The sequence below is a fragment of the Thermomyces lanuginosus genome, assembly GCF_041956635.1.
Source record: "Thermomyces lanuginosus strain ATCC 200065 unplaced genomic scaffold VTN49scaffold_22, whole genome shotgun sequence".
Lineage (NCBI taxonomy): Eukaryota > Fungi > Ascomycota > Eurotiomycetes > Eurotiales > Trichocomaceae > Thermomyces > Thermomyces lanuginosus.
The window spans coordinates 2,136,554-2,161,482 of record NW_027192356.1 but is presented as its reverse complement, the minus strand read 5'-3'; the positions used below and the strand labels follow the sequence as shown (position 1 = coordinate 2,161,482).

Genomic DNA, 24,929 nt, shown 5'->3' with positions numbered 1-24,929 from the left:
TGAGATCTATGACTTCTCGCAATAAAATGTGTATAATCAAAGATATCGCTGTCGAGAGAAGGTTATGGAGAGGATAACCTACTTGCACGGAGTCTTCTCCGCAGTCCACCATACTTGCGGAGGAGGGTTGTAACTTGATGTAACCTGTAGGTTATACGGAATTCGATCCATAAGTACGAAGAACTCGAAGTCTGAGAACGAATTTCTCGTGCATAACGTTGATTTGCTCTACTAAATTGGATTATTTCGACATTCCCTTAGGAGAGGTGTCAGATGCAGTAGAACATTCAGAAGAATGGGTTCCGAATTGCGGAAAATGATCAGTGCAGCTGATTATAGAGGACTCGCGCTTGACCACATGGGCCAATAGCCCACTAAATTGTGGAAGAGAAATGTTGAAGTTCGTGCTGGAATCGGCGAAGTTCACGATCCTTCCATGTGGCGTTCGATTATACTTGCTTTTTATGGGTTAGCGCCCGTTATTGATACAGCTTATCAGATGCACGGGCCAACCGGCCAAGGATTCCGATGCCAGCACATCTACACTCCAGCCTGGGTCAGATAGCAGGCTCTCGTCATCCGGCCAATTCTCCAGAACGATGAGATGACCAGCAATTCGCGATCTGCCTCCCTTCCTCCCAGAGCTAAGTCCGGTGCGGCGGCTTTACCAAACCCATCAGCTGCAACGCAATCCTCACGACACGGCCATCGGAGGAGCAGCTCGGACGCGGATTCGGCAGATGCGACAAATGACAAGGCCACAATCGCGCTGATACGTCGTGTCCTGTGTCCGGATTCGCTCACCCATGGCTCAGCTAGCCCGCCGCCTTTAGAGGAGCTTCTCCCGCCCCTGACAAGTTCGAACGAAATCGACCTTCAGCTATACGCTCTACTTGCAGTCATTGTCAAAGAATTTGTCTACGCGTGGTATGCGAAGATCACACCGGATCGGACGTTTGTCGATGAGCTCCTCCAGCTCATCGCACATTGTACCCGGGCGCTGGAGCAGCGGTTACGCCGGGTTGATGTTGAACAGTTGTTGCTGGACGAAATTCCGCGTTTAATTGAGGCGCACATCCTCGGTATGGCTCTTGTTTCCGCCACTGGTGGTCCAGATGCTTATAACCCATACACAATATAGCTTTTAGAACGGCAAGACAAGGCTCCGGCTTGGTTTCGGTGCCTCAGTCGCTCCGTCAGAGATACCATGCCTTGAACCCGCATCCTGCCCTGTCGCCCGTGCCGGACTCTTCGGCTCCAGAGACGATCTCTCAGCAGAGCACAAATGAAGGCGCATACCGTCATCTGCTGGCGCAAGGCGCACTGGCCGTTCTCCTGCCTACGGAAGATTTGGAAAATGTGTGTTTGCGGACCCTTGTCGAAGACATTCTCGCCGACTTGATCCTTGGAAACGAGATCGGTGGGCGAATGTGCGAAGGGCCGTTCATCTGGGAGATAGTCAGCAGAGTGATTACCCTGTCGCTGCCAAAGAATCCAAGCACGACCAACGTCAACGACGATGGCAAAGCGCTTCGTGAAGAAAGTCGCCTGGCAAAATTTGGACTGCTCGAGACTGAGAATGAATTCAAGGACTCGGAAGTCAGTCAATCCTATCTGCCGTCATGGCTACTGACGGCCCTTCATGCGGCCTATCTGATCTACAATACGGTGCTCTTTGTTATTTCCGGCCTTTTACGCACGGCGTTTGCTTCACCGCATACTGCAACGGACGCTGGCTCGTCCAAGCGTAGGGGTTCGCCTAGGTCAACGTCCCCATCTGGTTCATGGATCGGATCCACTGGCCGCACTCCAGTGATTGACTACGGCGTGTTCAGTTTACTTTCGCATTTTGTGGACATTCCACAACGTATGCCATGGTTGAGCGGGTTAATGAGCCTACTCAAGGATTTGATGTTGGCGGGTCCGGGAAGGATTGGCGATACTGATGGCGTGGTTGACCGGTAAGAAGCCTCCTCTTCCATCCTACGGAATCCTACCTATTTTTCCCCGATTTCTTCGATGGCGGCTGGAGCGGCATGAGCATCCTGGTTGTAATAGCTCTCTAGATTTGGGCATCCTGCCTGCCCCAAGAATGCCATGTGCTCCACCCCTGCAGAATGGCTAGGTTGGGACACCCTACGGTTTACATCTACATTTCGAGATGGCTCCCGCATGACGTTACGATCGCTGATCGCCGCGATCATCGAAAGCCAACATGATGTTTTGCATAAACTCGCCTCGAACTTTCGCTAGTGCCATGTTTCGTTTCTATCGTGGCCTTGGGTACAGATGCGACATTTCGGATCATGTTGCATTCCGGCCATCGTCCGGTGGGGTACTAGTGCCCTCGGCTGAATGCAATGGGCAGAGACCCTGGTCCGGTTGATTTCTCCTTGCTTGATCCATCCGGTTTTCAACCGTATTCGAGTCAATAATCAAGGACGATCTCACATTCGTTCGGCGAATTGGATGGCCCGGCTCAGTCCCCTGTCCCTGCAAAGATCGCCAGTCCGACCAGGGCAGAAGTCCTTGAACTTTGGAGGCATCATTATTTCCATCGCCAAACTACCGGTTTGGGGAGTTATCTTTCCTATTACCATTTCTATCAGGGGAAAACCAACCTGGAAGCTCTGCCATCTAGCGGTCTAGAACCGTCGAAACTTAACGAAGAATACGAAGTTGATCAATCATTTCTTCGCTTTCCATCTCAACTAATTTTCTGTCATCGCTAGGTTTCTTCGCGAGACGATCCAGACTCATCTCTTCACCACCGCGTTGCTCCCAACAATTCTCCGCGCCGCCCGGGTAACGCTCTTCCCCTCAAACACGCGACGACCAACCGCACCGTCCACTTCCAAGCCCACACAGCCCGTACCCAACAACGGTAATAACAACCGTGCGAGCGACCAGAAGTCCGCCACCTCCGCATCTACGACGACATCAAGAAATAGCACGTCGCCCGAGACGAGTCGTCCACATGCCGAGCCGTCAAACACGAACACTGAGCAGCGCACCGACGACGAAATCAAGCGCCAGTGCGCGCGCGACATATACTCGATAATCCCGCGAGCCATCGCGCATAGATTCTTTATTGGAACAACTGCTACTAATCGTAATGATAATCATAATAATCATGACAACAGCAGCAGGAGCAGCAGCAGCGACCGACAAGAGGAAGCAACCACGTCGGTAGGGGAGGCTGAAGAAACCGTCCTGCGATGCATCGAGGCAGATCTGCTCGACCCCTTCTCCGATCCGTATTGCAATAAACATTTAGTTTTCGCCATCATCGAGACGATTCTTGTGAGGCTTTTGCCGGAACTTTCAGAAAATGGTGTTCGAGAGCTGATGGAGGAACGGGGCGTTGTACGATGATCAACCGAGTAGCTCAGCTCTTTTTGAATAATATATAGTAGTTAATCCATCTAGCGGTCTTGCTATGATGATAATAGATTTATCCCAATGGAAAATCCAGACAGAGTATCGCATTCTCAGCTAAGCTGGCTACTCTGTACAAGTTTGAAAGTCATGACGGATCAGTTCAAACAACAGCCAAATCGTACAATGTTGAAAAATTGTGAACGTCATAAAGAATATCCACGCAGAAAAAAACTCCGAATCCCCGAGGTCGCCCTCGTCATGTTTCCCGTCTTGATCCAGGTATTGAGATAATCAAACGTAAATCAAAATCAATATCGATATGAGCGAGTACTGTTTCAGGTCGGCGTAAACAGTTAGGCCGAGTAAACTGATAGTGGTATCAAACGAAAACCCCCAAAAAAGAAAAACACTGAACTCAATAGTATTTCAAAGACATTGAGACATCGTCCACAGTCCGTTGGAAGGAGGAGGGCCATTTGCGACTAAGTGGTAGTTTGTCCCATCTGCTGCAGCGGACTCGACGGGAAAACGCCGGTAGGCACCGATACGGAAACTTGGTTCTGCGCCAGCTCCAACTTCTCCATCAGCTTGCCCATGATGATGTACTCCTGCGCCTGGAGACCCAGGCCCGATGGTTGGCTTTGGAAGTAATTCATGACAAGCTCGAGGGCTCGGCGTGCCTCGTCCTGCGTCGGAGAACCCGGAGAAACGGGACTGACACTGGGTCGACGGCTTGCTTCCACGGAATTGCTGTTGACGTTGTTGCTGGTGGCCACTTTAGTGTCTACGCGCGGTGAGGGGATTGTGGATGTCGGCTTTGTCGGTGATGAGGGCGACGTTGTCGATTCAACCGCCTTGTCCGGGGAAGAGATCGTTTGCGGACTTGCCGTTAGGCCGACGTTGCTCTGGTCTCTGGCTGACGGGCGGTTCAATGGAGTTGACGGGCTCTCAGTCATTACGGGCGATGTCTCCCCGCTTGCGCTAGCTTCTCGCTGGCAGCCGCTGTCCGACTGAATATTCCCCTCCGAGCCATTCTCTGTAGGTGCCTCGTGTTTAGCAGCTGACTCTTGGCTCTGAGACGGTGACCGTGACATCGAAGCTGCAGTAGTCGAATTATCGATAGGCGATGTTGATGATGCCGGTGACAGGACCGTTGCCGTGCTGGAGCCCGTCTGCGGGCGAATCGGGCTATCAGTGGCGTCATCGCCGGCTGTCAGGTCGGTCGAACACCTCCGGACCTTGATATTGTTCTTTTGCTTGAATTTCTCCAGCCAGCTAGCCGTGAGGACTTTTTGCTTTCCGTCAGGGCTGCCGAAGTTGACGGCGAAGAAGCGTGCCTTCTCGCGAATCATAGCATCGGTCAAGGTATGCCCTTGGCGCTGGTAGTTCCGAACCCAGTTTGCAAGTGCCCGCTCGATATCCGGGACTTTGCCTCCTTTGCTTTTCTTGATGGACGAACGGCTCTCATCGTCCATGTTCAGGTATTTATCTTTTTGTCGAAGAACTTTTGAGACCGTACTATGCACTCGATGGTTAGCTTCAGATTTTCAGATGTCTTATTTTTGATTCTTTATACCTTCTCTCCACCCCAAACATTGCTGCGGTTCAAGTCAGCCCTAACCGGGACGGAGGTTGGAATAGATGAACTTACCTCCAATATCGGTCTGCTTCGCGCCCTTATTGTTCTCATGGTATTCACACATTGCGCGCCGGTCTTCATCGGTCAGCGTTCTTCGTGGAGTTGTTCCCGACCGCGTCTTCGGAGCGGTGGTAACCGGCTGCGGCGGCGATGATAACGCCGTGTCAGGAAACGCAGGCTGCGCGGTCAACATGCTCGGCCATGACGGCGCCGGCAGGCTCATATGCATGACATTCGAGTAGATCGGCGCGACAGACATGCTGTATGCCGGTTCCAGCGGCATGACTGGAGCAGAACCAAAGCCGAAGCCATGAAAGTCCGGCATGGGTGGACTGTGATGCGCAGGCGGCGGTGCAGGCGGCGGAGGTCCCGGATCAAAGGCGCTCAAGTCAACCCATGGCGTTGTTGTCCCGCCGAAGTCGGCGGCCTCACTGGGAGCGATAGCCACCTTGCCATCCATCTTGTTTTCCTCTTTGGGTAATAATCCTGACTCCAACCCAACAGCAGGCCGAATCCCGTGATCGTGATCCACCGTATGCAAGATTCGAATCAGATCAGATACACCAAATGTACATGTACCTGAGCATATGAAATACACGCGATCTTTATTCTGTGTCAATCAAATCCCCAATGCCAATGGCTGCATGGCCAATGCTGCTGCTGCTCGTCTGATAAGCGAGGGGACTGACAGATCGGAACGCGCCTCGCAGCGCAACCAGTAGCAATATCTAGTGTCGACGGACTTTTGCGCGAAAAGAAGAGTGTTGAGGAAACAGTATATACAATAAAGCAGACTGAGGGCTCGGGGAAACCAAGCGTGCCCACCAATTGATGCAATTTAGACAATCATCCAAAGAGCAAGGACCTTCAACTGCTGACCTCGAGGAGAAGCTAGGTAGGTAGATATCGAAGATTTATTAGGTTATGTACCTCGCCAGTCAGCGTATATACTCACAAGCTCCCCCTCTATGGTGCGCATCCTCCGGGGTTCCTTCCGGCACAACCGGTCAATCGATTATGCCGGAGAAGAGTGGGTAACAAAAAAAAAAAAAAAGAACGGAAAATTACAGGCCAAGAAGAAAAGATAGAGGCAGTGAAGTGCCAGAAATGGGCCTGTAAAGAAAATATTTGTCTAAGAAAACACTCTGATTGGAGGAAGAGAGCAGAAAATGGGCTGGGGAGATGTTGCATGGTTGGCTGGTCAGCTAGACATGTTCATCCCATCAGAAGCGAGAGGGCAGAGAAATCACGCTAAATGGCTCCAAGAGTAATACCCGTACGGAGTATTCGTCCTCCGTTACCTGGTGACCCCCGTAAATTACCAGTCGAGTCGAGTCCTCCGTTGTCGGCGGCAACTCTGAAAATATGCTCCCCGCTTCGACACCATCAGATCATCCGCACGGGGTGCGGAGTGTTTAGCGGGTAACTCAAATAATAGGGGGGGGGTCCCTAACCTGGCCATTAGAACGGACAAGACTCGAATCAGGACATAGAGTCGGGCTTCTGTCCTTGAGTTTTGGATGGCACGGGAGCAGCTTTAGTAGCTCCGCTCTGCAATCGAATCAGATCGCCGACGGAAGATATTGCAGGTGTCCACAGCGGGTGCTCTGACAGGCCCTTTCCGAATCAAATCGGATCGCTCAAGCACGAGCGCACGGTAGATCAACGGTCAGTCTAATCTCGCAAGCAGATTCGACGATGGGTTGAGCTTGGCCCTGGAGGAGAGGATCAGAGTTTAGGATCATCCTCCCAAGTCCGGGACTAGCATCGCTTTGCAGCGCAACGAGTGGGCGCTTGACAGAAAAAAAGAAATATGAAAAATGAGAAAAAAAGGGAAAGCGGGGAAAGGTAAAAGGGACTGAGTAGAACAGCATTGATTGGACAACTGCACGTATCCATTCAGAGCCGAAAGATCGAGAACAAAGAGAAACTGGCTTTTTCGAAGGCTTGGGTTATCAAAAGCTTGTAAGCAACTCGTGGATATTGTTTTCCCTGTTAACCCTACTCCGTACTTTGCCAGAGCTGCGTGCATTCGATCTTAATTATTCTCTGCCGATCATGCCGATTGTTGCGGTCCCTTGAGCTCGATCATATTGATCAAGCAGGAAATATTGATCCAGCCATTCCAAATTCGTAAATCTGAGGGGTCACATTGCGGGAGCCTCAATCAGATCCTCAAAACAGACATGGCCTCGGGCTTTTCAGTGTTTTTGAGACTTACTGTTGGGAAATCTCCAATTTTGACCGCGTAATTTGAGTCTCAGCCACGACCATTGATTGAATAATTCGTATGGACTAAGATTATGATGGATTACGGAATGGGCAGCCAGTCACGGGCATCACGGGAATTGTCATCTGATCCGATGTTACAAGCGAGAAATGCGAAGTTCCTCATAGTTGAGGAGACTGGTTCGGCAAAGTTCAGCAACGCCTTCGGAGAATACTAAGGAGAATACCAAGGTAGGTTAGTAGCCTGAGGAATGAACGGTGATCAACACGGGCCATTGAAGTGGTAGGATGACGATGAGGGGAAATGAAAGTCCAAAAGAGCACAAGCGTGGTTCTGTCAGGGCCATCGAGCGTGGCGAATCAAATGCTCGACGGCCCGGGCTGGACAAAATTTATGAGGCGAGCTGGACTTGAGGAATTGCAAATCCTGGCAGGGAAGAGGAAAAGTCTTCCGATGTAAGCCAAGGCCCTAAAAAGGCGCCATCCTTGGTTGAATCAAATTTGATAGCGGCACGGGCCATCGGGCGGATCTTGCTGTTGAAGCCCCCCCCCGAGTGAATCAAATCGTATTAATGGACACCCCACCTCTAGAAGAGCCCAACCAGAGCGCGCAGGCGCAGGACCCTTAACTGACTGGTTTGGATCATTTTAGCAGACATCCCAACCGAGCGACTCATGAGGGGGGCTATGAAACAAAGTGGCCTAGAAGGACACGATTTGATGAAAGGCCGAGTCAACGATTTGAATGGTTTATACTCATTGCAGGGCTTCGTAGTAGGATAACTCAGGAAGCGAGCAGCTCAGAATCGAGTCCCTCTTGTGTATATCTCGTACGAGAAATTCTTCGGATAGTATGATCGGGTCTAATCAAGTGCGATCTGAGATGATTCTGGGTCCAGCCTCCATACTTTTTGTGATCCATGGTCAAGATCGGCTGCGGACCCTGTAGGGCTTGTGGACGGGCCGGAATGGGTCTATCCCGTCCGTCAGAACGCTGGGGAAAGACTATGGGGTTTACGCGTCCGTTCTTGCTTGAAGAACTGTATTTCCGGTCAAAAATGGTAACTATGGGAGACTTTACTGTGCACTAGTTACAGTCCACAAGGATACTTGGTTATCTCCGTATGCCACGAAGTACTCGTACATACTAAGGGTCGACTAATAGTTTTTCAGTTGTCCGTTGGCAAAACCAGATGCGATTTGACGTTGGAAGCAGGGCGAAAAGATTGCAACTTCTGTTAAATATTTTGTTCGCGAGTCGCGGCTCAACATGGCTAAGTGCAGAGTAACGACCCTGTCGGCATGGAGCCCACTAGTAGATCTGTATGTGCGGATTAAGTTGCCCCCGAATTCCTGAAGAAAAGAGACACTAGGGGCCCCATTTCGGGTCATGTGAACAATCATTCCGTCAATCATAATCCTCCCACTTGATATCGTCAAATTACGTACCTAAGTACTCCGAATGAGGATCTGAGAAGGGATAGTGTTACAAGTATGATTTCATATTCCCTAATCACTTTTCTCACTTGGGGAATGACACTGACTTGCGTGGTTAGGTGGTGTATTCTTGATACGATCGACATTTGATTCGCAGGCCATCATGCCTATCCATGAGGGTTATGCCCTAAATTAAGCCCCCAACTCTTCAACGAATGATGCGGAGCATCCAGCCATCCACTCTCCCCCACGAACTACTCCGTAACACAAACAACCCATTCGCCGGGAAGCCATTACCGAGACCATATTGAACAGGGAATCGCGAAAACCCAGTTTGTTGAGTGACCTTCATGCGAATCCAGAACTTCAGCTGATGAACTCGATGACGTTCAGGATCGCGATGTTCTAAACTTCAATGCAGGGCGGGAGCTAATGGAGCAAACCGATCGGAGCGGTGAGCCGTGCAGCAATAGCGCAAAAACAGTGGGGATCAAAGGAAAAAGGAATAACCCAACCTAGGTCAATTATGATCAGTCCAGAGTGCGAACCCAAGACCGCAAAGTTTACGGTCTTATCCCCGCCAAGAAAAGCCCGACTGTTAACTTTCAGGGTTTCCAAGGTTAGTTACTAATTCTTCCTGAGAAGTACGACTAATCATCGAGTTAACGCTACAGCAGCACGAGTACTCGTACTCGTATGAGAATGTGCAAAATCATATCGGCCAGTGACAACGAGGCTCAAGCGAGCGAGCCTGAAGAGAGGTCGAAGTGATGAGAAAGAGACTCGGGGCAAGTACTTTTCAGCGAGGCACAGCCAGTGTCAAGCCACCAAACTCCAACCACCGAGGCTTTAAAGTTCTGTACTTTGTACTACGAGTAATCTAACTTAAATTTTAAAGCCATAAACTATGAACTTCGGTCCGAACGTGTCACCGAAGGCCGAATTACCGAGCAGGTCTCTGATGCAACATGTCGGTACTGGATGTTCAGATATTGGGTACGAAAAATACTTCCGCGGATGCAACGGTAAAGTACCTACAAGATGCTAGTGGCTCCTAAGGCATTCTGGCGACTGGAAAGGACTTCGGCTGCCGTCGAAACGTTCGCACACACAGTGAGAATAAAGCGCAAAGTGCGGCTCGTTTCGACTACTCTTCTCTCGTACGGAGTACAAGCTTCATAGTTCCCACTCGCACTTAGTTACAGAGTACGTACAGCCGTATTATTGTCATGTGCTGATCGGTGCCACGGCCGCCACACCTATTATGTGCTCTGCAGGGCGGTTTGTGGAGAAATGATAAACAGGGTCGGGTGACTGACGGCGGGCAAACCCGTTCCGCCCGGTAAATCATCGAATCATCGATCCCATGGTCCGTATGGGTTTTAAGCCCCTATGCTACTAGCCAACAATCAACTTATTTCTCGGGTTAGTGCTCGTTCTAAATTGTCCCCTATAATCGGAGGTAGGGTACACTTTCGAAGGGTCATGAAATAATTGACCAGCCGAGTCCAAGAAATGAAAATAGCAGCGATTTTACATCTGTCTGGATGAAATCAAACGAGTTCAAACGAGTTGAGGGTGAGCATCGAAAAACGTCCTGCAGTTGACGAAACTGAACGAGTACATCCGAGAGCATCCCTCCACTCCTCTATGTAGATATTCAAATAAGGCCATGGAATTATCGGAGATTCCTGGAATGCATATTGATCAAAGCTGTTGAAACACATCCGATCTAACTGGGCAAGTTACCAATTAAGTCAAATCCTGTACGGAGCACGACGACCTCGAAAGCTTCCCGTTCTCGGATCTGTCCTCTATGCATCCTACAGTTTTTCTCTGCAGGTAAGTTATTGATTACGTCATTGCCGATCAATTTTGGTTTAAGCACCGACATGGTTCTTACTGACCTGCTCTTACCGCGAACTGCAGTAGTTAGGATAGGTAGTTTTGATAATCATCAGATAATTCACCACAGGGCATTCGGAATATGGGCCCCATATGTGTGTTTTCATGTAGTGCAATTGATTATCGATGGGAAGAAATGATAGGCGTTAGAGCCTTTCCCTGAAGGTCGCAGTTTGCCTCAGCGTGCTTGCTACGCGTACAAATAATGTGGAAGTCTCTTCTAAGGAGAACTTGTATGAATTCAGGCAAAAGTCGTCTCCTCCATTTCTACCAGCAAAGTCTTGTCTATGGCCAGCCGAGTGCTGATGCCCTTCCCCTCAGATGACTATTCAGAGCCCATCAAAATAGAAAGTATTAACGTTGACATCTCGAAAGCGGTTCTACCTACATCTTGTACGCACGAGCTCTCTATTGCTGCCCAGTTCGGCTCCTGACTAGATGACTGATAAGACTTGGGCCCAACCGATAAACACTAATCTGAATGACTTATCTATCTGATAGACTGATAACCCACTCCGTACACCTTCCTTGGTTAAGGCCAGGGGGGACAGTTAGGCAGGGCAAACGTACGCTAATGAGAGTTAGGACAAGGGATCCCCGGAACTTTGAAGGCCATGAACCTAGAAATTTCAAAAAATGACTCCGCAGTTGACGTAACTTTATCCTTTTTGTTTCTCTTTGCTTTTTTCAACTCAATTTTGCGTCTTGTCGGAGCTAAGCTACATGGACTCGGCCAATGTAATTTCCAAATGCGGAAAGAAGAAAGTAGTTTTGAATTTGGACTAGTCAACATACGTCAACATCTGGATGCAGCCTGAGTCAGTCAATCAAACGGGCCGACACTCCATCGATCGGGGGGTTGTTCAATTGATCATCCATCTTGCCACTCTCCGTTGGAGTTGGATGCCCTCTATGGCAGGCTGCTCTTGGGGATGTATAGTCTAGATCAGGGCCGGTGCAGGGTAGGTCAGGCAAGAGACAAGGGCAATCATCGCTTGGCCTGGAAGGAACGACCAAGCCACAACATTTCCCCGGGTCTGGAAGGAGCGATATTCTCTGACTCAATCTCGGGGTGCATGGATTCAAGAGTTTCCACTTTCTCTACTCCATGACATGATAGCATTGGCTTGACACACTCTCTCTGTGTTCCAATCCGCGTTCCTGACCAGGTCGTCGACTCATTTGGCCTGCCCTGGCAGGGATGGGGTTCGAACGTACATGACAGGGACGAGCACCAAGATCCATTCCGATACGATGGCCTGCATCGCACTATCTAGCTGTGCCATATCAATTCCCCTCCAACAATCGATAACCCCGCACAACGCGGGGGTTCCATCCACGACCTGCTGCATTGCCAGCATTTTTTTCATCGTTTGATGATGGTAACTACAGTATCAGAGTCAAGCAGTCAGTAATGATGCACCTCAATGTAAAGGAGGACGGCTCGACGAACCAATATCTTCATCAGCTAACTCATGAGACAACCCGACTCGCTGAGGCTGATGCTTGACAGACCGTCCGTAGACGATGGCAACTTTGAACTGACTAACGATCGATTTATGAATGGCATTGCACTGGACAGAACAGGTTAGTCTCGGTCTCACCAGAGGCCAGATCGTGACTTACAAAGTCCTCCACGGTACAGGCGTTGGCCCGGAGCACCACAGGTGCCGTGTAGTCCGGTGGCTGACCCTTGGGCTTGGTGTAGATTCGTCGAAGATTTAGACGCTGCCACATCATCTCCAACAGCTCGTCCAAGTTCCATCCGTGTTCTGCACTGATGGGGCATGCATGCGGGATTCGGTAGAGTAAGTCAAGCTCCTCGATCGTGATGGAGTCGATCTTGTTGAGTGCGTAGATAACGGGGATATAGGCCCGGCTCTTGGCCTCAAGGACATCGATCAGGTCGTCGACCGTCGCGTCGCATCGAATAGTGACGTCCGCCGATGAAATCTTGTACTCACTCAGAACTGCTTTGATTTCCTGGAATTCCCGTTAACAGGTTGCGCTTCAAACATCGCATCTGAGATCTTGTCACTCACATCGTGGTCGATATGCGTCAATGGCACGGTGCTGGTGATATTGATACCGCCCTTGTCCTTCTTCTTGAAGACAATGTTCGGCGGCTGCTTATTGATGCGGATGCCGAAGCCCTCGAGTTCGCTCTCAATAATCTTTTTATCCGTCAAAGGCTTGTTGACATCCAGCACGATGAAGATGAGATTACACGTCTTGGCGACCGCGATGACCTGTCGGCCTCGACCCTTGCCATCCTTGGCCCCCTGGATGATACCCGGAAGATCCAGAATCTGGATCTTGGCCCCATTGTACATCACATGTCCGGGAACTGTCGTTAGAGTCGTGAATTCGTAATCGGCGGCTGGTACCTGTGAGCAATCATCCTTAAAGGAAACCCGATTGGGACACACGAACCCTCCGAGTGTTGGCCGGTCAATTTACTCATCAAGGTACTCTTCCCCACAGATGGGAACCCGATAAAGCCGCTGTCGAAAACTCGGTCAGCGATTGTTGGGATCAAGGAAAGGTAGTATCGCATAACCACATACACGCTGGCCACACCGGTACGCGCGACATCAAATCCAACTGAAGAGCCCGTCAGCTTCGTGCGAACGCACATCCTTCACACGTTTCCAGCAACATACCACCACCGCCACCACCACTACCAGGAGTCGGAGCTAGAAGCTCTCTTCTTAGCTTGGCAAGTTTGGCCTTGAGCTGACCTACAACAGGTCAGTACCGATTCCCCCAACAAGTCAAATATGGCAGCAAGCCAATTAATACCCAGATGGAACGACGTCGCCTTGTTTTTCTGAGTTCGGGCCATCTACGTACGAGCGTCAGCGTCGCGCTCGCTCATTTTCGGATAATAACGGGCCGTTGTTTGCCACGTACCTCGGCCTCGATCTCCTTGATCTGCATTGGCGCAACACCATGTTAGCCGAATAGGGTTCTCAAGGTGGTGTGACCAGAAGCTTGCCAACAAAAGTGAGCCCAACCTTCTCCACGGTGCTCGACATGATGAAGCAAACACAAAGAAACCGAACAAGCCAAAAAAAAGAAGACTGCGAGTCGCTCGTTACGGTCGTGCGCAAACGCTGATTGACAGTAATCCGGCACTGACAATCACAAGGATCTATCTTGTCAGAAGAAAAAATGTGATTGCGATGAACGAGCACTCTACTCAAATTGCTGGAAAACCCGAAAGGTTTGATTTGTTTGATTCGCTGATGGAGGAGATTAGCGGGGATGTTCCAGAAGGACCGGAATTTGTAGCCTGAGGCATCAACCAATCAAAGTACACCTTCTCTGACCGCTTAGCTTCGGACAACGGCAGCTTATCAGATGTGGTACTTTGTCGGTGCTTGTTGTGCCACGCTCACCTGAGACCTGCTTTCTCTGGGTATTCGAGGAGATATGAACCCTGCAAGGGAGATTGTCAGGTGGCGCTTGCCCTCTTTTGGTGACGTTGGTTTTACTATCTGCAATTCATAAAGCATCCTAAGGTGCCCATTGTACTATCAGCTCTGAATTGCAAGTGATTCACAGCGATCGACCAGACCATTGAAACAAGAGCAACATAACATTCTCAGGCACCACGTTGATTCTTCGCCATGCCGTACATTCGCACCGAGACCGAGCACAACGCAGAGGGATCCCTTTGTGCCGAATGCCCGGAGCGAAAGCACGAAAATGCTTTTGACAAACTGGTGGCGGACCTCAGTGATGTGCTGGGGCCAAGCTCCGGGCTGGACTCGGACGACGTGGACCCGATGGACATTCAGCGTTTGATGGAGGAGTACAAGTCGAATGAGTCCGAGTGGTCCGAGTACGCTCTGGGGGACTATTCGAGGGGATACACTCGGAATCTTGTAGACGAGGGCAACGGCAAGAGCAATCTTGTTTGTGGTCTCCTATTCTTCTCCGTCGGCCACCGAATCTGACACCTCTGCAGTTGATTCTGGTTTGGACGCCCGGCAAAGGAAGTGCTATTCATGATCACGCAAATTCCCACTGTGTCATGAAGGTACCTTCAATTTTCGATCTCGGCAAGCGCCTAGACACTGATGGGACGGCATCTCTAGGTCCTCAAAGGTTCTCTCAAAGAAACCCTCTTCGCCTGGCCGGAGCAGGAAAAGGTAGCTAAAGGCGAGGAATGCCCCCTCCAAACAACGAGGGAGAGAATTTACAACGAGAACGAGGTAACGTACATGTCAGACAAGGTGAGCTGCCCTCGAATCGTGAATCTCTCACGTCAGTTGCTAATCTATACGCCACTCCAGCTCGGCCTGCATCGAATCTCAAACCCCGATCCCAACAATCCGGCCATCTCCTTGCACCGTATGCCACGCTGCTTTCCCCTCTGTGAGATATCTGCTAATTTACAAATCCAGTGTATACACCTCCCAACGCGGCGCATTATGGGTTCAGCATCTTTGACGAAAAGACCGGCCGGTCCAAGCATATCAAGCAGTGTGATTTCTACTCGAAACGGGGAAAGAGGACGTCATAGAATATCCGACTCATCCTCTTGATCACGTTCAATACACACATCTCATGGGATTTATATAGTTATGATTTCGGGATATGACCCTACTCACTAATGATTGTATTTCTGGCTTCTTGGAAGCACTACCGATACCTTTCTGTTATGATCAACCGCGATACTATGGACTACCTAGAGAAACACATAATAACTACTCCATGCGAAGATCAGTTCCCTGCAGATTCAATGAATATTGAATGCAATACATCGTAAATTGGAACGAAACAACCCGCAACAGGCAGTCCTAATGAAGCCAATAGCATATCAACCCAACCTCCCTCCATCGTCATCATCAACATCATCATCATCGTCATATTTCCCACCATCATCACCCCTCTGGTCGAACAACCCTGACGACCGGAGAAAATTCTGGGACCTTCGCCGCAGCTCCTCTAGCCGCGCCAATGGATTCTGTATAAGCCCAATATAAGTAGACTAATCGCAGAACACGCAGGAACATATCGGTCGTGACACCCACCCAGTCCTCCTGGTTTGGCACGCCTTGTGCAGAGGGAAGGTCCCTTCCGACAGCGCCCGTGACAGTGGTGGGATGGATCTGCTGCTGCTGCTGCTGCTGTTGTTGTTGTTGTTGTTGGGCGAGATGGTGAGGGCCCGCTTCTGCGGCGGCCGTCGTGGCGGTGGCCATCCCGCCGCGGGTTGCTGTTGGTGGTGGTGCTACTGATTTTATGAGGCTGATGCCGCTGCTCCGGGGAGTGGTTGGCCGCTGCTGGATAGCTTCCATGTAGCGGGAAATGACTGGGTCTTCGTCCCAAACGTTGGTGCGTCGAGTGAAGGTTTGCCAGGGGTGGGGAACCGTGGGTTGTTCGTCCCTCCAGGTCGGGTCCGTTTCCTCAGAGGGCTCATGGGCAGGGCCACTGCGGTCTCCAGCAGGGAATGAAGATGATGGGCCAACGTCCTCTCGTGTATCATCCGGGAACACACGGGTGGCCTTTGGGACTCGTCCCTCCCAGGGAAAGATCTGGGCCGGCTGGCGCGGCTGCGGCTGGGTTGTCGGTATGTGGTAGGACAGATTCTTGGGCACTTCCGGGTAAGTCTCCGGGGGCTGGAACAGTTTTGGGTCCTCCGACATGGGATATGTTTGTAAGGGAAAATCGATTGCCTCTGGTTTTGAGTCTTGTGGGGGAGGTCCTCTAAAAGCACAGCGCATCGTTAGTCTTATGGGACGCTTGGACGCAAAGTGAAAGTTGAGACGCACCGAGTCGCATCCCATCCTGACTTTGGTGGAGAGAATGGGCGTTCTTCCGGTGAAGGGGGCTGTTCGAACAGTTGATGGTGCTCTTCCAGATGGGATTCCGGTGGGTGGTCAGGAGCCGACTCGTCCAGCGTCAGCTTCTGGAAAGATTCTAAACCTGCTGCGGACGTGTCTTCCGTGCTCGAAACAGGAACATGAACACTTGTCTGCTCTTCGCCCAGAACGTACAAAGGCACTACGCTTTGCATTTCCGCTTTGCGCGGTTCCTGATGAATCTCTTGGGCTTGATCAAGGTCAAACACAGCTGGCGGATGAATTGGCTGGGGATGTGCAAGGCTCAGTTCCGGTTGTTCAGCATGGATTCCGGGCAACTGTCCGGGTTCTGTAAAGGCTTCTGTAATGGGAGACCGTCGCAAGACATGGCGGTCGACAAGAGCCTGTTGACTGTCCGGCGGAAGAGTCTGAGATGCCAAAGCAATAGTGGGCGCCGGAGCTGAGGGAGATGTTTCCCTCGTTGGAACTTCGGTGGAAACTGCCCGCGGAGCTACGTCGACCTGGGCTGAAGTGGGAGCAGGCGGCTGCAAGGATTAGGTAGATCCATCACTCATTGATTGAATTGACTCACCTTTGGCCGGTAGTGTCGATCATACACTTCCCACCATTTCCGCGAGAGCTGCTGCAACGGGGTGTCGCCGAAAGCTGCAAAACGTGACCTGTTCCACGGCTTTTGAAAACCGATGAAATGAAGCAAGCTTATCGAGCTCTCAAAGTGCTTGTACGCAGGTAGATACTGATAACTGCTGGTGGGTGTGCAGTTATACGTGAAGCTCAGCCGATACCAATTCTTGAAATAGGAATTGAGTAGGCCCTGGTCCGCACCATCGAAGCTAGCTCCTTTCTCTGCGAGGTCTCGCAGTGCGTAGTAGTCTTCGCGATTCGGACGCAAGACCATGACGCCGCTGTTAAAGATATCCGGCCATCCGACATCAGGCGCTGCGGCGAAGTCAGCGTCAAGCGACAGTAGCTCATCCGGCGCGCGGACGGCGACGACATCGGCATCTAGATAGACAATCTTAGAGAACTGAGTCTGCCGCCACAACTCAATTTTGGTAAAGGATGAGTCCAGATCCGGCCGGTTCATGAGAGACAAGTTGTCTGCAGTGACATTATTGATGATGCGCTGAACAGGGATCACCTGGTCGAAGACTGTCTGGATTTTCAAGTTTAGCACCGCTGTTGCTCCGTCACAAGTGGCCACGGAACGGCTCACCTGCAGCTCCCTCACGGTTGATTCCTTGAGGGTTTCGGGAGTGATGAGAGCGACGATCTTTGCCTTCGTGCCATGGTCGCGCAGCGAGTGAGCGAGGACGGCCGCTCCTATGCTGTGTCAATGCACCATACTGCGCGTATTAAGCATCGTTCGAGTATTATGCATCCATACCAGGGAGATAGTTGTCCGTCAAAACGAGCTACTCATATTAGCCGTAGTTTTGTCGCATTCCGCACTAGGATAACTCACGGTGCAGTAGACCGCGTCGCCGGGCGATCCCATGATGAAACTTTCAAGTTATTAGGCCTACAAGAGCTCGATGCGCGTCCCCGCGCAGTTCACCTCAACTAGGTAGTAGACTTTCCAACCACCTGACTCGTGGCGTCGAGATCAACAGAATTCAGTACGTAGGATGTCATGCATCAACCGCACCATAGAATTATCAATACACCATCGCTATCGATCGGAAACAAGCAAAGAAAATAATGGGGTCGCAATAAAATGAAATAAACGAGCAGGACTCCGCGGTTGTTAGTCACCTGTCGCGTGCCGAGGGGCTGGTTGTAAAGGGCGTTGTCCTAAACCCCTTTCCAGCCCATACTTGGACAAATTCACAGCGAAGAAAAACAACAAACTAAACGAGAGAAATTTAGCAGGGATGAAACAAAGACTCTAAGCCTTGTCTGTCACACCCCTGTTTGATTCAGAACCTTTGATTCTGGGCGCGTGCATCGATGACGCCGTTAGTCTTGCAGTACACACATACTGCAGCTCTCCGCATTATTGGCATGCATCCTGTTTCAACACCCTTTTTTTTACCTTTCCCCTTGTCCGATGCTGTCACATCCACGGTTTGTGAGGATTTTGAGACCTGCATCTAAACCCGCATGCACCACCTAGAAGTTGAAGATCCCGTGTTAAAACTCCTTTGTACATGAGAGCTCGCCAAATCGGGAGTCTACATCCGTACTGTTCCTAGCAACATTCATCGAGCCACTGTTAGAGTGCGAATGACTTTGATTGATATACACCGTCAGGTTCGAACGGACACGACTGCTCCCGAATATGCCTTCTGGGCCGCGTCTCCTACATCACCCTTCTCACCCATGACGGCCCATTCAATTACCTTCCGCAGCGCAATCCGACTCTCCGACTCGATCTGCGGGCTATGGCCCGAGCGCGGCAGGAGGATGACTTGGCTATTGGAAACCAGGTAGTCGCGAATGCCGTCAAGGCAGATCTGCCGATGGAAGGTCCGATCCTTCAGGCCCCAGACAATGGTCGACCGGGCGCGCAGCGCTCCTGGTGGTCCGTCGTCGAAAACAGCCGCGCTGCTGCTCCGGCGGCCGAGCTCGTTGCCTCGGCGCAGGCTGTGCAGGGCCGCCACCGTCTCGGCGGACTTCTGCCAGGGATCCCGAACCGTTCCGTCGCTGAAGTAGCGGGTCATTTGCATGATGCCCTCATACGGCCGTTCCCGGGCCGTTGGCTCTGAGTACCGCTCGCCGCTCTTGGTCCAAGTCGCGCGCTGCTCGGCTGCAGGTCCCACTGTTGCTGCTAAGGCCTCCGCGGCGTCGCAGATGGTATACTGGACCACCTCGCCGTGCTCGGCCCGATGGCTGGATCGCAACACGGCCAGATTGTTTGCCGTGCACAAGTAGTATACCAAAGGCCGCGGAAGTTGATAGGTGAAAATAAAACCGGCGCGGAGGCACTGCTCTAGGACCGGCTTGACCGTACAGATGGCCTTTCGCAACATGGATCTGTGTTGCCATGGTGCATTGAGGAATAGCCGGAACATCTTGAGAGACGAAGATAGCAATCGCCTGACATTGGATTCGACCAAGGGAATCTGAAGGACGGGGGATCAGCGAGGACATCAATACCTCCTTGGAAAGTAGAACATACAAGAGGACCATTGACAAGAATAAACCGGTCCGCTAGCTCGGAAGCTTCGGCTGCCAAACGTGTCGCCAGCACACACCCCACGTCGTGACCAACAATAATCACTCGTTCCGGAGTCGTGGTTCCATCGACAGGACGATCAATGTGGCAGCGTTCTCGCATGACGATGATAAACTCTGTAAGCAACTCCAGAACTTGGGTTGCGCTATAAAAGGACAGTCTGTCAGAACCCCCATAACCCGGGAGATCGACGGCAACGAGAGTTGCCTTGTCCCGTAGTGGATGGGGCTGAAGCAGATGGCGCCAAATTACCCAACTATCTGGGAAACCATGGATCAAAACCACCAAAGGCTTCGCCTTCTTCGCTTCGCCGGCGTCCGTGTTGCCATCATCTCCATGGTTGACGGGATCGTTGGTGACATAGTGAAACTTGAAGCCGTCGCGCAGTGACACGAATCCGTGACTATACCCAGCCCATGTTTTGGACAAATTCCAGAACCGATCCAGAGCTGTTACAGGAAAGCCTTACCGTTAGCAATTGGCCCCCGTCTGTCGGCGTTGCAATTCACGGATACAGCTATTCAGTCAGTCGAGAAGAGGACGGGCACAGTACCGGCGCCAACTTCCTGGATTTCCTGCTTGCTGTGCCTTCGGAAGAAGAATCCTCCCGTCACGGATTTTAAGAGAAGCACGCCCATACCAAAAAGGCCATATGCGGCGGATAGAAGTGATATTGCGACTTTGATCAGGGACGCTTTCATCTTGCAGTTGCAACGGCGGCAAACGTCCTCAACTGCGTGAACTCTCTGACCGATGAATGGGTTGATGAAGGTCCCGCTATTCCGAGTGGCATTGATTTCATTCCTCACATGCCTCGAAGCCAGAGGCGCTCACTAGCGGATGATCATCATATGTTGTCATTCAACCACGGGTCCAATTTCCGGCCAGCGGGATCTGACTAACCCTAACCCGAGTCTAACCATTCAACGTTTGCCAACCACAATTAAATTCATAGTAGATATGATTATGATTGCGACGACTCAGAAACCGTAATCGCGCCCTGTTCTTTTCTAGAGCCAGATCTATGTACAAGTTTAGACAAGAAAACCCCACTGACCGACAATATGTTAACCGAAGACCCCAACAGATGAAAAACATATAAAAACCATGCCCATCATGCTCATCAGCAAAAGAATCATAATGAAAAGCCAATCGTCTCGCGATTGTCATCGATTAATCGTCCGTATCTAGCAAACCGCAAGTTAGCCCTCGAACATTGATGACACAGCCTTAAACACATGCACAGAGAACATACTCTAATAGGAGCCGGAAAAACCATGCCTCCATGTCTTCCTTTCGTAGGACCTTTTCGGCCCATTCCTTGCTTTGCTTTGCCAGGAGGGGCCCTTGAATCCGTCCATCCTCCTCTTCTTTAAAATATCGAACACTCTCCACGTACTCATCCCCACGGAAACTGAGAGGAACGTAGTGTACCCATGGCCGCAGCCACTCATCATGCCATTCCCGGAACAGAGCGATCTTAAAAACCAGACTGTTGCTGAGCAGGAAGGAGTAGTACCGACCGCTGAACGCATTGCCGTCGATGTCAGCCAGGTACTTGTACTCCCACGCCCAGTTGGGGTCCGCTTTCTCGGTGACGTCGAAGAACTTCTCTTGAGCAGCGCAGTCGTCTGGATCACACTGCCCAATGAAGGTAAACTTGACATTGAACAAGTTCTCGTAATTTTTGCGCGAAACTTTCTTGACAGCCCATTTCCGATCGCTAGCTCGAGTCAAGATCTTGGTCTTTTCACCATCATGCTCGTTGTCGACCTTATCGACAAAAATCTGTCGATGCTGTCGCTTCCAGCCTCCGGCACGAGAATACCCGCCCGTTGTCGATCCGCGCCAATACATCTGATCAGTTTTCTTATCCCAAGGCTGATCTTGGCTCTTGTTGTACGTCACTCTTCCCGCCCAGTACCATGGGCTCGGGTAGAGAATGTCTTGGAAGCTAGAAATCTTGCTCTGCGAGAAAACAGGAAACAAATCCTGGACAATGTTGAATGCGTTGGGGCGATCGAAGAACCCATGTGTATACTGGAGAGACGGCGTCAGGCAGATATCGGAAAACGCAGTCGTATTGTAGATAAATCCGAGCTCCCCCAACGCATAACGGGAGATGTCGTCTTGTGCGTTCTCATCCAGCGACCGCGCGGGACTATCAATAGGGCAGGATATGCGAGAGTGCGTCCAAGTTGCCTGGTGCGCAAACCGATTGAAGCGCGTCGTGGCCACTTCCTCGATCCGGTCACCCGGGCCCATGTCCGAAGGCCGTCTCGAGAACGAGTTCCGCGGCGACTCCTTGTTCGTGGCTGGAATGGCCACCTCTTTGGCATACGACACCATCCGCTGCAGATCCTCGGTGGGTATCACCACTCGCGGTTCATCATGCGTATTGAAAGCAAGATCCATATCCGGAAGGTACTGGACAAAGGACTTCATCATTTCCACAGTGGCCTCGCGCTGCCACTTGTAACCTTCTCCGCCCCCTTCCGCGTTCGTGATCTCGCCATTGCGGACCATCAACGCAATCATGTTGTTATCGAATCCAATCGTCTCCTTTGCACGCTGGCGGATGACCTTTGGAGGAAGCGACCAGAACGGCAATAACGAGTGATAGATTGTATCATAATCATCAATGATCTGAACTCCCCGATCCCGCGCGAATTTATACCACTTGTCGAAGTTTGGCGGCGGCGGCATGCCATAGCGGCGGCGGTACTCAGTAACGGCTTCCTGGAGAGATTTGGATTGCGAAGACACTTTCTGCTGGAACTGCTTGCTGGAATCCAGAATGAGACGCGAGATCGGATGGGAGCCCTCCACCTTCAGCTCGATCCCGGGCTTATCGTCTATCGGGAAGTTAGGTATGCTCGGTTTCTCGATTGGGGCGGCATTGTGCTTAAGGGGGACCGTCCGAATGGCATCCCTGAGGAGAAACACCGTCAAGCCCGCTAGCGCGATAGACAATAGGAGCCCTATCAAACGGCGACGCCGCATCCTGGTCTTCGCTGGACTGTCCAGACCAAGAAGGGGTTCAGAGGACACACGCTTGCGCATGTGTGTGGAAGACGTGTTGCATTGGTCGAATTTGCAGACGCCTACTTAGTTATCGAGCGCGATCAGCGGACAGGACATTCGTAGCCAGCATAACTGGGTGAACAGGGTTCGATTCTGCCAGGAGCGCGGTGCAAAGCAGCCGTCTGAGAAGCTTGTTTCTTCTCTGTCCTGGACGGGGTTTTACTACGTACCATCTTCTCAAGTTTCGACTCCTTCAATTTCCATGCCGATGGACGACTGGGGCGTAGTCTAAACTCATTATGGAAGCTCTGTAAAGCAACCAACCATTTGGCACTTAGCTCAAAGCAAGGGGATTCAGGGACCAGGAAAGGATTCACAAGCTTCTTTGAGAGACGCATTGTTGGTCCCAACACAACAAATGGTATTCGATTGGATCGACTCGTCGCTAAATTCCTTTCCTTCTCTTTTTCGCCTAAATCCAGAAACCTTGTCTCTCAAAGGACGGACCGATGTGTGCAACTGGAGCGGACTCTGTTCGGGGGAAATATGCCACTTGCTATCAGTCGAAGAGAAAACTGCGTCCACGATGATCAACAAGGAGAAAGAGGAGGAGGTTGCTCCTCCTCAAACCTCCTCTGACTCCTCGATGCTCTACCGTAGCTACGGGCAACGAGGGTTGATATACTCGAACAACCTGCCAAGACCATCGAATAGACAACGTCGTTAAGCCTGGCTCAATCAACAGAATAGCGTCCTACTGTTTCGGCCTATCTGATGCATTGTTACGAGCTGAAAAGTGCCTGGGTTAATTGAGACGTGATGAATCATAGCCGCGGGGAAGGCTAGGGAAATGTCGGCATGTCACGTGTATCTAGTTTAAGGATCAGATCGGATTGCATAGGCCGCCTTGGATACATAGAGCACTCTTCCAGGACTCAAGAACCTCCAAGAACCGCATATATCAGAGATGATTGACCGCTAATTGAGATTGGGCCCCATGTACCCTAACCCTTCAAACTCTCTCGATGCGTCGTCTCCTGTCCAACAATCGACAGACCACCAAACTCACAGTCAATGTCCCAACGGCCTCCAGGACGAAGACCCGGGCAAATACAACATGGGCATACGCGAACACCAGCAGGACCGTGACCAGTCCGAGATGAACAACGTAGAACCCTTTGCGATGTCCGTCCGGCGTGCTCGCAACCAGCATTGTCCCGCTCCAGCGCCGCAACGTCGGCCCTCGTAACACCAAGATCAGCGTAGCGATTATGATGCCCAGAATGCCAATTGCCACGTCTGAATCACGGATACGTTTCGCGAGCAAGCTGCCATACGTAGGGTCTGGCGTCTGCACGAAAAAGTTCAAGTACAAGGCCGCATGGGCGCACAAAAGAGGTACCAGAACGAGCCTGCCCAGTAGACTGTGGTATGCCGTGAGTGTTGGCTGCGGAATGGTGGTCATAAGCGACAGGAGAGATGGGACGCTATGAGTTCGCAACAAGAATGACGTTGGTGCGAGCAGGAACTGTACTGGAAGCTGTGACAGGGAGACATGGGCCAGAGCTTTCGTGAGGTGAAGGTAGTCTAAGAAACTGCGTTAGTAGCCGTAGAACATCGGACATGAAAGTAGAGCTCTATATAGTCGCCATGTTTGCTATCCGAAGGCAATGGCATTGTACATTGTTGTATCGGTCATTACCTTCCCCCGACTTCCATATGCACAAGCCAATGAGCCAGCCAAGCCATATCAGAATCAAAGCATATTGCTTCCTGGTCTCAGCACCTCCCTGCCTAGGGGGGCCTTTCCACGACGAGGACGAGGTGTCTCGTGGCTTTTTGAGCTTCGTGGACGACGATCGTGCACCAATGCGACAATACAAAGAGACGATCACTATGACCGCGAGCGCAGACAATTGGGCCACGTAGCCACGTAGATCAAGTGCAGCACGACGGCTGCGAAGCTCGTCTTCGGACAGAGACATAAAATGATATGGCCATGAAGGAGCCATGGCGGAATGAGCGCACGCGGCACAGCTGGCTGAACTGCCCGTAGGTATGCATGTAAGTATGGTTGTCTGCAGCGCCGATAATCAAACTGTCCTTAAGCGGAAGTGATGAATGGCACGGCCTCTAGTCATCGAATCTGATGCTGACAAATATTCCCTCTGCTGGCTGGTGCCGAGAGAGCATGCTGGGGAAGGCCTTGATTTGTCGAATATCTAGCTGTCAACCATGAGAACAAACAACTACAATAGTACTAGTACCAGCAACCCAAAAAGAATGCTCATGATTATATCTCTAA

The 24,929-nt window shown here is 51.1% G+C and overlaps 10 protein-coding genes across 10 annotated transcripts; 4 read left to right on the top strand and 6 right to left on the bottom strand.

The window, feature by feature from the left end:
* Nucleotides 1-604: 604 nt before the first annotated feature.
* Nucleotides 605-3,375, top strand: VTN49DRAFT_1800 (uncharacterized protein; the record flags this gene model as incomplete). The annotated part of the gene is made up of 3 exons (XM_069409455.1): nt 605-1,082; nt 1,142-1,961; nt 2,733-3,375. The coding sequence occupies 3 exons, from the start codon at nt 605-607 to the stop codon at nt 3,373-3,375; spliced, it is 1,941 nt and encodes a 646-aa protein (XP_069270839.1).
* Nucleotides 3,376-3,462: 87 nt separating this feature from the next.
* VTN49DRAFT_1799 (uncharacterized protein) lies at nt 3,463-3,672 on the top strand (the record flags this gene model as incomplete). The annotated part of the gene is made up of 1 exon (XM_069409452.1): nt 3,463-3,672. The coding sequence occupies one exon, from the start codon at nt 3,463-3,465 to the stop codon at nt 3,670-3,672; it is 210 nt and encodes a 69-aa protein (XP_069270838.1).
* Nucleotides 3,673-3,863: 191 nt separating this feature from the next.
* On the bottom strand, nt 3,864-5,480 carry VTN49DRAFT_1798 (uncharacterized protein; the record flags this gene model as incomplete). The annotated part of the gene is made up of 3 exons (XM_069409451.1): nt 3,864-4,899; nt 4,958-4,979; nt 5,033-5,480. 3 exons carry the CDS (start codon nt 5,478-5,480, stop codon nt 3,864-3,866), a joined length of 1,506 nt encoding a protein of 501 aa, XP_069270837.1.
* Nucleotides 5,481-8,519: 3,039 nt separating this feature from the next.
* VTN49DRAFT_1797 (uncharacterized protein) lies at nt 8,520-9,414 on the top strand (the record flags this gene model as incomplete). Its single annotated transcript, XM_069409450.1, has 4 exons — nt 8,520-8,572; nt 9,108-9,140; nt 9,206-9,305; nt 9,364-9,414. 4 exons carry the CDS (start codon nt 8,520-8,522, stop codon nt 9,412-9,414), a joined length of 237 nt encoding a protein of 78 aa, XP_069270836.1.
* Nucleotides 9,415-11,957: 2,543 nt separating this feature from the next.
* Nucleotides 11,958-13,629, bottom strand: VTN49DRAFT_1796 (uncharacterized protein; the record flags this gene model as incomplete). The annotated part of the gene is made up of 10 exons (XM_069409449.1): nt 11,958-11,977; nt 12,045-12,165; nt 12,218-12,574; nt 12,634-12,971; nt 13,025-13,095; nt 13,159-13,195; nt 13,255-13,332; nt 13,394-13,436; nt 13,505-13,525; nt 13,609-13,629. 10 exons carry the CDS (start codon nt 13,627-13,629, stop codon nt 11,958-11,960), a joined length of 1,107 nt encoding a protein of 368 aa, XP_069270835.1.
* A 594-nt stretch (nt 13,630-14,223) lies between these two features.
* On the top strand, nt 14,224-15,122 carry VTN49DRAFT_1795 (uncharacterized protein; the record flags this gene model as incomplete). The annotated part of the gene is made up of 5 exons (XM_069409448.1): nt 14,224-14,511; nt 14,565-14,636; nt 14,695-14,832; nt 14,893-14,950; nt 15,004-15,122. The coding sequence occupies 5 exons, from the start codon at nt 14,224-14,226 to the stop codon at nt 15,120-15,122; spliced, it is 675 nt and encodes a 224-aa protein (XP_069270834.1).
* A 297-nt stretch (nt 15,123-15,419) lies between these two features.
* Nucleotides 15,420-17,920, bottom strand: VTN49DRAFT_1794 (uncharacterized protein; the record flags this gene model as incomplete). Its single annotated transcript, XM_069409447.1, has 7 exons — nt 15,420-15,566; nt 15,634-16,306; nt 16,372-16,946; nt 16,994-17,578; nt 17,639-17,745; nt 17,810-17,837; nt 17,888-17,920. 7 exons carry the CDS (start codon nt 17,918-17,920, stop codon nt 15,420-15,422), a joined length of 2,148 nt encoding a protein of 715 aa, XP_069270833.1.
* Nucleotides 17,921-18,671: 751 nt separating this feature from the next.
* Nucleotides 18,672-20,301, bottom strand: VTN49DRAFT_1793 (uncharacterized protein; the record flags this gene model as incomplete). Its single annotated transcript, XM_069409446.1, has 3 exons — nt 18,672-19,487; nt 19,544-20,064; nt 20,154-20,301. 3 exons carry the CDS (start codon nt 20,299-20,301, stop codon nt 18,672-18,674), a joined length of 1,485 nt encoding a protein of 494 aa, XP_069270832.1.
* Nucleotides 20,302-20,735: 434 nt separating this feature from the next.
* VTN49DRAFT_1792 (uncharacterized protein) lies at nt 20,736-22,663 on the bottom strand (the record flags this gene model as incomplete). Its single annotated transcript, XM_069409445.1, has 2 exons — nt 20,736-20,787; nt 20,856-22,663. 2 exons carry the CDS (start codon nt 22,661-22,663, stop codon nt 20,736-20,738), a joined length of 1,860 nt encoding a protein of 619 aa, XP_069270831.1.
* Nucleotides 22,664-23,636: 973 nt separating this feature from the next.
* Nucleotides 23,637-24,636, bottom strand: VTN49DRAFT_1791 (uncharacterized protein; the record flags this gene model as incomplete). Its single annotated transcript, XM_069409444.1, has 2 exons — nt 23,637-24,211; nt 24,327-24,636. 2 exons carry the CDS (start codon nt 24,634-24,636, stop codon nt 23,637-23,639), a joined length of 885 nt encoding a protein of 294 aa, XP_069270830.1.
* Between the last annotated feature and the right edge of the window lie 293 nt (nt 24,637-24,929).